This window comes from Salvelinus sp. IW2-2015, linkage group LG26 (genome assembly GCF_002910315.2).
Source record: "Salvelinus sp. IW2-2015 linkage group LG26, ASM291031v2, whole genome shotgun sequence".
Taxonomy (NCBI): domain Eukaryota; kingdom Metazoa; phylum Chordata; class Actinopteri; order Salmoniformes; family Salmonidae; genus Salvelinus; species Salvelinus sp. IW2-2015.
Genome location: NC_036866.1, coordinates 41883120 through 41897803, shown reverse-complemented (window position 1 = coordinate 41897803; position 14684 = coordinate 41883120). Strand labels below are relative to the sequence as shown.

The 14684-nt window shown below is 44.2% G+C and overlaps 1 protein-coding gene across 2 annotated transcripts in view; it reads right to left on the bottom strand.

Moving 5' to 3' along the window:
• LOC111952692 (transcription initiation factor TFIID subunit 4-like) overlaps positions 1 to 14684 on the bottom strand; it is a 34457-nt gene that overhangs the window by 4621 nt on the left and 15152 nt on the right. For both annotated transcript variants that reach the window (XM_023971589.2, XM_023971590.2), the window contains exon 13: positions 12198 to 12254. In XM_023971589.2, coding sequence (XP_023827357.1) covers positions 12198 to 12254 — 57 coding nt within the window. The remainder of the gene's footprint in view (positions 1 to 12197; positions 12255 to 14684) is intronic.

Sequence of the window (14684 nt, the reverse complement as noted above, 5' to 3'; positions counted from 1 at the left end):
CTGCAGCAGGCTAGTGCTGCAAACTAAAACAGCCGCCTTCTCCAAAGGAGGAGCCTGGAATCGACAGAAGATATAATTCAAGGCAACGTTGTCGTCCTCATTAATGTCAACGTTAGTAATGCTAATTGAAAGGGAAGTGCTGCACATGGTGCACACACACACTGGTGATGTGGTACAGTGAGCTGAGACCTGACCCTGGAGGTTAAGATGGAACAGCGGCCAGAAGCAGGCGAGCGCGTGTGTGTGTCGGGGGCATTGTATCTTTAGATATGAGGGCACAAGGTAGAGAGTGGGGCTCTGTAGGCCTAGCCAACATTGCCTCTGGTCAGGTCTCTGTCTGTCTGAGAAATTAAATTGGTAGAGGCAGAACCAGGTTACGCCTCTCTGCACATCCTAGAAACTAGTCTTGATCACATAGGCCAGAGGCCTGGAGGGCCCAAGTATTGCTGGTTTTATTTTCTACTTTGTAGTAGCAATGATTTATTTACAGTTGAAGTCAGAAGTTTACATACACCTTAGCCAAATACATTCACATTCCTGACATTAATCCTAGTAAAAAATCCCCTGTCTTAGGTCAGTTAGGATCACCACTTTATTTTAAGAATGTGAAATGTCAGAATAATAGTAGAGAGAATGATTTATTTCTGATTTATTTGTATTTCTTTCATCACATTCCCAGTGTGTCAGAAGTTTACATCCACTCAATTAGTATTTGGTAGCATTGCCTTTAAATTGTTTAACTTGGGTTAAAATTTTGGGTAGCCTTCCACAAGCTTCCCACAATAAGTTGGGTGAATTTTGGCCCCTTCCTCCTGACAGAGCTGGTGTAACTAAGTCAGGTTTGTAGGCCTCCTTGCTCGCACATGCTTTTTCAGTTCTGCCCACAAATCTTCTATAGGATTGAGGTCAGGGCTTTGTGATGGCCACTCAAATACCTCGACTTTGTTGCCCTTAAGCCATTTTGCCACAACTTTGGAAGTATGCTTGGGGTCATTGTCCATTTGAAGACCCATTTGCGACCAAGCTTTAACTTCCTGATTAATGTCTTGAGATGTTGCTTCAATATATCCACATAATTTTCCTGCCGCATGATGCCATCTATTTTGTGAAGTGCACCAGTCCCTACCTGCAGCAAAGCACCCCCACAACATGATGCTGCCACCCCCGTGCTTCACGGTTGGGATGGTGTTCTTCGGCTTGCAAGCCTCCCCCTTTTTCCTCCAAACATAACAAGGTCATTATGGCCAAACACTTCTATTTTTGTTTCATCAGACCAGAGGACATTTCTCCAAAAAGTACAATCTTTGTCCCCATGTGCAGTTGCAAACCGTAGTCTGGTTTTTTTATGGCGGTTTTGGAGCAGTGGCTTCTTCCTTCCTGAGCGGCCTTTCAGGTCATGTCGATATAGGGCTGTTTAACTGTGGATATAGATACTTTTGTACCTGTTTCCTCCAGTATCTTCACAAGGTCAAGGTCTTTTTCTGATGTTCTGGGATTGATTTGCACTTTTCGCACCAAAGTACGTTCATCTCTAGGAGACAGAACGCGTATCCTTCCTGAGCGGTATGACGGCTACGTGGTCCCATGGTGTTTATACTTGCGTACTATTGTTTGTACAGATGAACGTGGTACCTTCAGGCATTTGGAAATTGCTCCCAAGGATGAACCAGACTTGTGGACGTCTACAATTTTTTTTCTGATGTCTTGGCTGATTTCTTTTGATTTTCCCATTATGTCAAGCAAAGACTCACTAAGTTTGAAGGTAGGCCTTGAAATACATCCACAGGTACACCTCCAATTGACTCAAATGTCAATTAGCCTATCAGAAGCTTCTAAAGCCATGATGACATTTTCTGTTTAAAGGCAGTCAACTTAGGCAGTCAAGCTGTTTAAAGGCAGTCAACTTAGTGTATGTAAACTTTTGACCCACTGGAATTGTGATAGTGAATTATAAGTAAAATAATCTGTCTGTAAACAATTGTTGGAAAAATGACTTGTGTCATGCACAAAGTAGATGTCCTAACCGACTTGCCAAAACTATAGTTTGTTAACAAGAAATGTGTGGAGTGGTTGAAAAACGAGTTTTAATGACTCCAACCTAAGTGTATGAAAACTTCCGACTTCAACTGTATGTCACAGATTGATTGGACAGAGGCCACCTGGTGTCTCAGGTCTGAGTCGGTCCCTGATTAGGAGAGAATGAAAACCAGTTGCCTATTCTTGACATAGATGTTAAACTAGGCATCACTTAGATAATTAATTTGATGATTCAGTAGTAACAATACAAGGATATAACATCTATAGAAGAGACAGGAATGCTTATGGGGAGGTGTTGCTGTATATATTCAGAGAAGATATGTCAAGTGTTATTGAAGTGTTGTGGTTGCAGGTTCACTTGGCACATCTAAAGCCTTTTCTTTTGGGGTGTTGCTATAGGCCACCAACTGCTAACAGTCAGAATCTAAATAATAATGTGTGTGAAATGCTTGATAGTGTATGTGATGTAAACAGAGAGGTCTACTTTCTTGGGGACCTAAACTGGTTTTCATCAAGCTGTCCGCTCAAGAGGAAGCTTCTCACTCTAACCAGTGCCTGTAACCTGGTTCAGGTTATTAATCAACCTACCAGTGTTTACAAACACTACAGGAACAAGATCATCCACATGTATTGATCACATTTTTACTAATACTGTAGAACTTTGTTCTAAAGCTGTATCCGTCCCCATTGGATGCAGTGATCACAATATACACTAGTGGCTATATCCAGGAAAGCCAAAGTTCCAACAGCTGGGCCTAAAAAGGTATATAAGAGATCATACAAAAGATTTTGCTGTGACTCCTATGTGGATGATGTTAAAAATATGTGTTGGTCTGATGTGATTAATGAGGAGCATCCAGACGCTGCACTTGATGAATTTATGAAATTGCTTCTTCCAGTTCTTAATAAACAAGCACCTGTTAAGAAACGGACTGTTAGAACTGTTAAGGCTCCATGGATTGATGAGGAATTGAAAAACTGTATGGTTGAAAGAGATGGGGCAAAAGGAGTGGCGAATAAGTCTGGCTGCACATCTGACTGGCTGACTTACTGCAAATTGAGAAATTATGTGACTAAACTCAACAAAAAGAAGAAACTGTATTATGAAGCCAAGATCAATTAAATTAAGAATTATGGAAAAAAAACTTCAGTACTAGTAAATTATGGGCATAAAGACAAATTCAACTCCATCTGTCATCGAATCAGATGGCTTATTCATCACGAAACCATTTGATGTTGCCAATTATTTTATTGGCAAAGTGGACAAACTTAGGCAGGAAATGCCAACAACAAACAGTGAGCAATTGTATTCATGCATGAAAAAAAATTATAATGAAAGAAAAGCATTGCAAGTTTGAATGTTCTAAAGTTAGTGTGGGAGAGGTGGGTAAATTATTGTTATCGATCAATAATGACAAACCTGTTATTGACAACTTCGATGGAAAGCTACTGAGGATGGTAGCTGACTCTAAAGATATGACAGATAGGAGTGGCCATAATCTGAGCCTAGAGGAAAGTCTTTGTCCTCAGGCCTGGAGGGAAGCCAAAGTAATTCCGCTATCCAAGAGGTAATGCGGCCTTTACTGGTTCTAACAGCAGACCTATAAGCGTGCTGCCAGCTCTTTGCAAACTGTTGGAAAAAATGGTGTTTGACCAAATACAATGCTATTTCTCTGTAAATAAATTAACAAACTTTCAGCATGCTTATAGAGAAGGGCACTCAACATGTACTGCACTGACACAAATGACTGATGATTGGTTGAAAGAAATTGATAATAAGAAGATTGTGAGAGCTGTACTGTTAGATTTCAGTGCAGCCTTTGATATTATTGACCATAACAAAAACGTGTGTATGGCCTTTCACCTCTGCCATATTGTGGTTTCAGAGCTACAGTGGGCAAAAAACTATTTAGGCAGCCACCAATTGTGCAAGTTCTCCCACTTAAAAGATGAGAGGGCCTGTAATTTTCATCACAGAACACTTCAATTATGACAGACAAAATGAGAAAGAAAATCACATTGTAGGATTTTTAATGAATTTATTAGCAAATTATGGTGGAAAATAAGTATTTGGTCACCTACAAACTAGCAAGATTTCTGGCTCTCACAGACCTGTAACTTCTTCTTTAAAGAGGCTCCTCTGTCCTCCACTCGTTACCTGATTAATGGCACCTGTTTGAACTTGTTATCAGTATAAAGACACATGTCCACAACCTCAAACAGTCACACTTCAAACTCCACTATGGCCAGACCAAAGAGCTGTCAAAGGACACCAGAAACAATTGTAGACCTGCACCAGGCTGGGAAGACTGAATCTGCAATAGGTAAGCAGCTTGGTTGAAGAAATCAACTGTGGAGCAATTATTAGGAAATGGAAGACATACAAGACCACTGATAATCTCCCTCGATCTGGGGCTCCACGCAAGATCTCACCCGTGGGGTCAAAATGATACACAAGAACGGTGAGCAAAATCCAGAACCACACGGGGGACCTAGTGCATGACCTGCAGAGAGCTGGGACCAAAGTAACAAAGCCTACCATCAGTACACACTACGCCGCCAGGGACTCAAATCCTGCAGTGCCAGACGTGTCCCCTGCTTAAGCCAGTACATGTCCAGGCCCGTCTGAAGTTTGCTAGAGAGCATTTGGATGATCCAGAAGAAGATGGGAGAATGTCATATGGTCAGATGAACCAAAATATAACTTTTTGGTAAAAAATCAACTCGTCGTGTTGGAGGACAAAGAATGCTGAGTTGCATCCAAAGAACACCATACCCACTGTGAAACATGGGGGTGGAACATCATGCTTGGGGCTTGTTTTCTGCAAAGGGACCAGGACGCATGACCGTGTAAAGACGAAATGATGGGGCCATGTATCGTGAGATTTTGAGTGAAAACCTCCTTCCATCAGCAAGGGCATTGAAGATGAAACGTGGCTGGGTCTTTCAGCATGACAATGATCCCAAACACACCGCCCGGGCAACGACGGAGTGGCTTCGTAAGAAGCATTTCAAGGTCCTGGAGTGGCCTAGCCAGATCTCAACCCATAGAAAATCTTTGGAGGGAGTTGAAAGTCCGAGATCTGCATGAAGGAATGGGCCAAATACCAGCAACAGTGTGTGAAAACCTTGTGAAGACTTACAGAAAACGTTTGACCTCTGTCATTGCCAACAAAGGGTATATACAAAGTATTGAGATAAACTTTTGTTATTGACCAAATACTTATTTTCCACCATAAATTCATAAAAATCCCTACATTGATTTCTGATTTTTTCTCTTCTCATTTTGTCTGTCATAGTTGAAGGTGTACCTATGATGAAAATTACAGGCTCTCTCATCTTTTTAAGTGGGAGAACTTGCACAATTGGTGGCTACTAAATACGTTTTTGCCCCACTGTATCTATCTAATAGAACTCAAAGGGTTTTCCTTAATGGAAGCTTCTCAAATGTCAAACATGTTAAGTGTTTGTGTACCGCAGGGCAGCTCTCTAGGCCCTCTTTTCTATTTTTACCAATAACCTGCCACTGGCATAAACAAAGCATGTGTGTCCATGTATGCTGATGATTCAACCATATACGCATCAGCAACCACAGCTAATGAAGTCACTGAAACCCTTAACAAAGAGTTGCAGTCCGTTTGGAGTGGGTGGCCAGTAATAAACTGGTCCTGAACATCTCTAAAACTAAGAACATAGTATTTGGTACAAATTATTCCCTAAGCTCTAGCCCTCAGCTGAATCTGGTAATGAATGGTGTGGCTGTTGAACAAGTTGAGGAGACTAAATTACTTTCTGTTACTTTAGAATTGTAAACTGTCATGGTCAAACATATAGATTCAATGGTTGTAAGATGGGGAAGGGTCTGGCGTAATAAAGAGATGCTCTGCTTTTTTGACACCACTCCAAAAAGTAAGTTCTGCAGGCTCTAGTTTTGTCTAATCTTGATTATTGTCCAGTCGTTGTGGTCCAGTGCTGCAAGGAAAGACCTAGTTAAGTTGCAGCTGGCCCAGAACAGAGCGGCACAGTTTTGCTCTTAATTGTAAGAGGGCTGATAAATCAAATCAAATCAATTTTATTTGTCACATACACATGGTTAGCAGATGTTTATGCGAGTGTAGCGAAATGCTTGTGTTTCTAGTTCCGACATGCAGTAATAACCAACAAGTAATCTAACCTAACAATTCCACAACTACTACCTTATACACACAAGTGTAAAGGGATAAAAATATGTACATAAAGATATATGAATGAGTGATGGTACAGAACGGCATAGGCAAGATGCAGTAGATGGTATAGTGTACAGTCTATATACATATGAGATGAGTAATGTAGGGTATGTAACATTATATTAAGTGGCATTGTTTAAAGTGGCTGTGATACATTTTTACATAATTTCATCAATTCCCATTATTAAAGTGGCTGGAGTTGAGTCAGTATGTTGGCAGCGGCCACTAAATGTAGTGGTGGCTGTTTAACGTCTGATGGCCTTGAGATAGAAGCTGTTTTTCAGTCTCTCGGTCCCTGCTTTGATGCACCTGTACTGACCTCGCTTCTGGATGATAGCGGGGTGAACAGGCAGTGGCTCAGTGGTTGTTGTCCTTGATGATCTTTATGGCCTTCCTGTGACATCGGGTGGTGTAGGTGTCCTGGAGGGCAGGTAGTTTGCCCCCAGTGATGCGTTGTGCAGACCTCACTACCCTCTGGAGAGCTTACGGTTGTGGGCCGGAGCAGTTGCCGTACCAGGCGGTGATACAGCCCGACAGGATGCTCTCGATTGTGCATCTGTAGAAGTTTGTGAGTGCTTTTTGGTGACAAGCCGAATTACTTCAGCCTCCTGAGGTTGAACGCTGTCTGTGTGGGTGGACCAATTCAGTTTGTCCGTGATGTGGTACACCGAGGAACTTAAAACTTTCCACCTTCTCCACTACTGTCCCGTCGATGTGGATAGGGGGGTGCTCCCTCTGCTGTTTCCTGAAGTCCACAATCATCTCCTTTGTTTTGTTGAGCGTTCGAGTTGTGAGTGGGTATTTTCCTGACACCACACTCCGAGGGGCCCTCACCTCCTCCCTGTAGCCATCTCGTCGTTGTTGGTAATCAAGCCTACCACTGTAGTGTCGTCCGCAAACTTGATGATTAATCTGACAATTAATCTTGATGGTTGAAGTCATCTCAAATAAAACTGTGAAGGACCTCGGCGTTACTCTTGACCCTGATCTCTCTTTTGACGAACATATCAAGACTGTTTCAAGGACAGCTTTTTCCATCTACGTAAAATTGCAAAAATCTGAAATTTTCAGTCCAGAAATGATGCAGAAAAATTATCCATGCATTTGTTACTAGGTTAGACTACTGCAATGCTCTACTTTCCGGCTACCCGGATAAAGCACTAAATAAACTTCAGTTAGTGCTAAATACGGCTGCTAGAATCCTGACCTAGACCAAGAAATTTGATCATATTACTCCAGTGCTAGCTTCCCTACACTGGCTTCCTGTTAAGGCAAGGGCTGATTTTCAAGGTTTTACTGCTAACCTACAAGCATTACATGGGCTGTGCTCCTACCCATCTTTCCGATTTGGTTCTGCCGTACACCTACACGTCAGCTACGGTCACAAGACGCAGGCCTCCTAATTGTCCCTAGAATTTCTAAGCAAACAGCTGGAGGCAGGGCTTTCTCCTATAAGATCTCAATTTTTATGGAACGGTCTGCCTACCCATGTGAGAGACGCAGACTCGTCTCAACCTTTAAGTCTTTACTGAAGACTTATCTCTTCAGTAGGTCATATGATTGAGTGTAGTCTGGCCCAGGAGTGTGAAGGTGAACGGAAAGGCTCTGGAACAACGAACCGCCCTTGCTGTCTCTGCCTGGCCGGTTCCCCTCTCTCCACTGGTTCTCTGCCTCTAAACCTTATTACAGGGGCTGAGTCACTGGCTTACTGGTGCTCTTTCATGCCGTCCCTAGGAGGGGTGCGTTCACTTGAGTGGGTTGAGTTACTGACGTGATCTTCTATGTTCTGCGGTGGCGCCCCCCCTTGGTTTGTGCTGTGTGTGGAGATCTTTTGTGGGCTATACTCGGCCTTGTTCTCAGGATTGTAAGTTGGTGGTTGAAGATATCCCCTTAGTGGTGCGGGGGCTGTGCTTTGGCAAAGTGGGTGGGGTTATATCCTTCCTATTTGGCCCTGTCGGGGGTATCATCGGATGGGGCCACAGTGTTTCCTGACCCCTCCTGTCTCAGCCTCCAGTATTTATGCCTGCATATTTGTGTCAGGGGGCTAGGGTCCAGTTGGTTATATCTGGAGTACTTCTCCTGTCTTCTCCTGTCCTGTGTGAATTTAAGTATGCTCTCTCTTATTCTTTCTTTCTCTCTTTTCTTCTTTTTTCTCTCTCTCGGAGAACCTGAGCCGCTAGGACCATACGTCAGGACTACCGGCATGAGACTGCCTTGCTGTCCCCAGTCCACCTGGCCTTGCTGCTGTTCCAGTTTCAACTGTTCTGCCTGCGGTTATGGAACCCCTACCTGTCCCAGGACCTGCTGCTTTCAACTCTTAATGATCGGCTATGAAAAGCAACACTGACATTTATCCTGTTATTATTTGACCATGGCTTGTCATTTATGAACATTTTGACACTTTGGCCATGTTCTGTTATAATCTTCACCCGGCACAGCCAGAAAAGGAATGGCCACCCTCATTAGCCTGGTTCCTCTCTAGGTTTCTTCCTAGGTTTTTGCCTTTCTAGGGAGTTTTTCCTTCAGCCACCGTGCTTCTACACCTGCATTGTCTTGCTGTTTGGGGTTTTAGGCGGGTTTCTGTACAGCACTTCGAGATATTAGCTGAATGTACGAAGGGCTATATAAAATAAACTTGATTTGATTTGATTGAGTTGGAGGCGTGCATGGCCACGCAGTCGTGGGTGAACAGGGAGTACAGGAGAGGGCTCAGAACGCACCCTTGTGGGGCCCCAGTGTTTGAGGATCAGCGGGGTGGAGATGTTGTTACCTTTACCCTCACCACCTGGGGGGCGGCCGTCAGGAAGTCCAGGACCCAGTTGCACAGGGCGGGGTCGAGACCCAGGGTGCTCGAGCTGATGACAGAGTTTGGAGGGTACTGATGGTGTTAATGCTGAGCTGTAGTCGCATGAACAGCATTCTCACATAGGTATTCCTCTTGTCCAGATGGGTTAGGGCAGTGTGCCAGTGTGGTTGCGATTGCGTCGTCTGTGGACCTATTGGGTCGGTAAGCAAATTGGAGGGTCTAGGGTCGTCAGGTAGGGTGGAGGTGTATAGGTCCTTGACACTAGTCTCTCAAAGCACTTCATGATGACGGAAGTGAGTGCATCGGGGCGGTAGTCGTTAGCTCAGTTACCTTAGCTTTTCGGGAACAGGAACAATGGTGGCCCCTTGAAGCATGTGGGAACAGCGCAGACTGGGATAAGGATTGATTGAATATGTCCTTAAACACACCAGCCAGCTGGTCTGCGCATGCTCTGAGGACGCGGCTGGGAATGCCGTCTGGGCCTGCAGCCTTGCGAGGGTTAACACGTTTAAATGTTTTACTCACCTCGGCTGCAGTGAAGGAGAGCCCGCAGGTTTTGTAGCGGCCGTGTCAGTGGCACTGTATTGTCCTCAAAGCGAGCAAAAAGTTATTTAGTCTGTCTGGGAGCAAACGACTCCTGGTCCGCGACGGGGCTGGTTTTCTTTTTGTAATCCGTGATTGACTGTAGACCCTGCCACATACCTCTTGTGTCTGAGCTGTTGAATTGCGACTCTACTTTGTCTCTATACTGGGACTTAGCTTGTTTGATTGCCTTGCGGAGGGAATAGCTACACTGTTTGTATTCGGTCATGTTTCCGGTCACCTTGCCCTGGTTAAAAGCGATGGTTGCGCGCTTTCAGTTTCACCGCGAATGCTGCCATCAATCCACGGTTTCTGGTTTGGAATGTTTTAATCGTTGCTGTGGGTACGACACGTCAATGCACCTTTCTAATAAACTCGCTCACCGAATCAGCGTATTCGTCAATGGTGTTGTTGGACCGCATGCGGACACATCCCAATCCACGTGATCGAAGCAGTCTTGAAGCGTGGAATCGATTGGTCGGACTAGCCTTTGAAACGACCGAGCGCGGGAGCTTGCTGTTTTAGTTTCTGTTTGTAGGCTGGAAGCAACAAAATGGAGTCGTGGTTAGCTTTTTCCGAAAGGAGGGCGGGGGAGGCCTTATATGCGTCGCTGAAGTCTGTTCACTGAATTCAAGCTTGTACCAAGCACCCTTCTGGAACACAACACTTAGTTTAACAGCACTCGATATGCTGATAGAATTTAGGGAGTTTTGTTTTCAGATTAGCCTTGTTAAAATCCCCAGCTACGATGAATGCAGCCTCAGGGTGTGTGGTTTCCAGTTTACAAAGAGTCAGATAAAGTTCGTTCAGGGCCATCGATGTGTCTGCTTGGGGGGGAATATATACGGCTGTGATTATAATCGAAGAGAATTCCCTTGGTAGATAATGCGGTCGACATTTGATTGTGAGGAATTCTAAATCTGGTGAACAGAATGACTTGAGTTCCTGTATGTTGTTATGATCACACCACGTCTCGTTGATCATAAGGCATACACCTCCGCCCCTCTTCTTACCAGAAAGATGTTTGTTTCTGTCGGCGCGATGCGTGAAGAAACCAGCTGGCTGCACCGACTCCGTTAGCGTCTCTCGAGTGAGCCATGTTTCCGTGAAGCAAAGAACGTTACAATCCCTAATGTCTCTCTGGAATGTTACCCTTGCTCGGATTTCATCAACCTTATTGTCAAGAGACTGGACATTGGCGAGTAGTATGCTAGGGAGTGGAGCGCGATGTGCCCGTCTCCGAAGCCTGACCAGGAGACCGCTTCGTTTGCCCCTTTTACGGCGTCGTTGTTTAGGGTCACCGGCTGGGATCAGATCCATTGTATTGGGTGGAAGGCAAAACACAGGAACCGCTTCGGGAGAGTCATATTCCTGGTTGTAACGATGGTGAGTTGACGTTGCTCTTATATTCAGTAGTTCCTCCCGACTGTATGTAATGAAACCTAAGATTACCTGGGGTACCACTGTAAGGAATAACACATAAAAAAACAAAATACTGCATAGTTTCCTAGGAACGCGAAGCGAGGCGGCCATCTCGGTCGGCGCCGGAAGGCGTATGATATAAATACTATGCATGCCAGTCTCTTTTGGCAAAGAGTTGAGGAGAGACTAACGGCGTCACTTCTTTTTATAAGAAACACTAATGTGTTGAAAATCCCAAATTGTTTGCATAGTCTACTTACACAGCTCTGACACACACACTTATCCCACCACACATGCCACCAGTAGTCTTTTCACAGTCCCCAAATTCAAGAAAGTGTATATTATATAGAGCCCTAACTGCATGGAACTTCCTTCCATCTAATATTGCTCAAATAAACAGATAAAGCAACACAACGCCTCTCCCCTATTTGACCTAGATAGTTTGTGTGTATGCATTGATATGTAGGCTGTGTGTGCCTTTACATTTTATTTTTAGGTAGTTCTGTCTTTGAGCTGTTCTTGTCTATTGATGTTCTGTATTATGCTTCATGTTTTGTGTGGACCCCAGGAAGAGTAGCTGCTGCTTTTGCAACAGCTAACGGGGATCCTAATAAAATACCAAACACCAAACCAGGTGTGGGCCAACCCTCCTCCCGGGGAGCAACTTGGCTTACATGCCTTTGGTCTAGCCCATCACTAACAAAAATGATAAAGCTAAACAAAAGACTGATTAGGTGACTTCTACGGTACTACAGCAACATGTCCTGACTTGGGCTCCCCTGTCCTGATCTTTATGGATAATGCACAGAGGTCACAGAGCCCCCTCTGGGTCAAAGTGGTGAAACACTGTCCAAACAGAGTGTGCCCCAAGACATAGCTATAATATGGGTAGAGCTAGCCTCAAATATGGGCATGGTTGGGTGTGGGGGGGGGGGGGGGGGCGGTCTATATGGACCAATTTAGTAATTTTGGTGGAAAAGTTCTTGCATGCCAGTCTGTAGCCGTCTGACAATGGACTATATATACCATTTGCGTATTTTGGGATATTGTACATCGATAATGATACTGAGTGTCAACTGCTTTGATGTGTTGGTATGTGGATGGAAACTAAATGAAGCGCTTACCTCTTTAGCTTTCGCCTTCAACCGAGCTTGCTCCGGGTCCTCCTGCCTGGCGCGACTCTATATTTGAGAGAAACACGGGTTAGAAGGAGAGACAGAGGGAAAGAGAGAGACAGGGGAGGTGGATACCTTGTCATGAGAGGAAGAGCTTCAAGTTCCTCGGTGTCCACATTACTAAGGACCTATAAATGGTCCAAATACTCCAAAGACAGTTATGAAGAGGGCACGACAACGCCTCTTCCCCCTGAAAAAACGTACGGCCAGTACATCACTGGGGCAGAGCTCCCTGACATCCAGGACCTCTATACCAGGCTGTGTCAGAGGAAGGCACAAAAAATTGTCAAAGACTCCAGTCACCCAAGTCATAGACTGTTCTCTCTGCTACCACACGGCAAGCGGTACCGGAGCGCCAAGTCTGGGACCAAAAGGCTACTGAACAGCTTCTACCCCCAAGCCATAAGACTGCTGAAGAGTTAATCAAATTGCTACTCTGACTATTTGCATTGACCCCCCTTTTTTAATTGCACCGGCTCTTGCACAGGCTCTATGCACACTCACACATACTACAACACACACGCATATTGACGCCAAACACAGAGTGCTGCTATTCTGTATATTATCTATTCTGATTGCCGAGTCACTTTTACCCCTACCTACATCTCTCAATTACCTTGTACCCCTGCACATTGACTCGGTACCAGTACTCCTTGTATATAGCTTGGTTATTGCTATATTGTGTTACTATTTTTATCTAGCACATTTCTCACTTTTAAAATGTTTTACTTTTTACCCCTGCAGTTGTTGGGAAAGGGCTCGTAAGCAAGCATTTCACTGTAAAGTCTACACCTGTTGTACTCGGCGAATGTGTCAAATAAGATTAGATTTGAATCTATTTTTTAGCTTGTAGGGCTGGCCCAACAACTAAATAACTGCGTAACCAACGGTTATGGACGAAGACCGACAAGAAGATAAAATATTGTCATTAGGAACCAACAGCTGACTTAAGACAGGACGGCCACAGGCATTATTTGCGGTTGAGTCCGTTTCTGCGGTAACATGGACTCTTAACAACGCAAAGAAACTTTGTTGCGCCTTGCTGAAACAAGCAAGGTGCTGTAGCAAATGAGTCTTCGGTTGCCTAGGCCAGTGGTTCTCAAACCTCTCCTCGGGGACCCCCAGCCGTTCCATGCATTTGATCTATTCCAGAGCTAGCACACCTGATTCAACTTGTCAACTAAATCACCTTGACTAGTTGAATCAGGTGAGCTAGTTCAGAGCAACAACAAACAATTGTGAAACGTCTGGGGGTCCCCGAGGAGAGGTTTGAGAACCACTGGCCTAGGCAACACTCCCACAATGCAGAAGCAGCACACATAGAAAAAGAAAGGGCTTGGAACCTCTAACCCTGGCAATTGGACTGGTAAACTCATGGGTACACGCGTAATAGATGCGGAAAAGAGGTCAATCGAACTCGACCAAAACAATGGAAATGACATGGAAATGCGTGGGGGAAAGATCACGAATATCATTGCCCCCCAGCAAAATTAGCCTACATTTAGGCTATTGTTTATACAGTTGAAGTCGGAAGTTTACATACACTTAGGTTGGAGTCATTAAAACTCGTTTTTCAACCACTCCACAAATTTATGTTAACAAACTATAGTTTTGGCAAGTCGGTTAGGACATCTACTTTGTGCATGACACAAGTCATTTTCCAACAATTGTTGACAGATTATTTCACTTATAATTCACTGTATCACAATTCCAGTGGGTCAAAAGTTTACATACACTAAGTTGACTATGCCTTTAAACAGCTTGGAAAATTCCAGAAAATTATGTCATGGATTTAGAAGCTTCTGATAGGCTAATTGACATCATTTGAGTCAATTGGAGGTATTTCAAGGCCTACCTTCAAACTCAGTGCCTCTTTGCTTGACATCATGGGAAAATCAAAAGAAATCAGCCAAGACTTCAGAAAAAAAATTGTAGACCTCCACAAGTCTGGATCATCCTTGGGAGCAATTTCCAAACGCCTGAAGGTACCACATTCATCTGTACAAACAATAGTACGCAAGTATAAACGCCATGGGACCATGCAGCCGTCATACCGCTCAGGAAGGAGACGTGTTCTCTCTCCTAGAGATGAACGTACTTTGGTGTGAAAAGTGCAAATCAATCCCAGAACAGCAAAAGACCTTGTGAAGATGTTGGAGGAAACAGATACAAAAGTATCTATATCCACAGTAAAACAAGGCCTATATTGACAAAACCTGAAAGGCCGCTCAGCAAGGAAGAAGCCACTGCTCCAAAACCACCATAAAAAAGCCAGACTACGGTTTGCAACTGCACATGGGGACAAAGATCATACTTTTTTGGAGAAATGTCCTCTGGTCTGATGAAACAAAAATATAACTGTTTGGCCATAATGACCATCGTTATGTTTGGAGGAAAAAGGGGGAAGCTTGCAAGCCGAAGAACACCATCCCAACC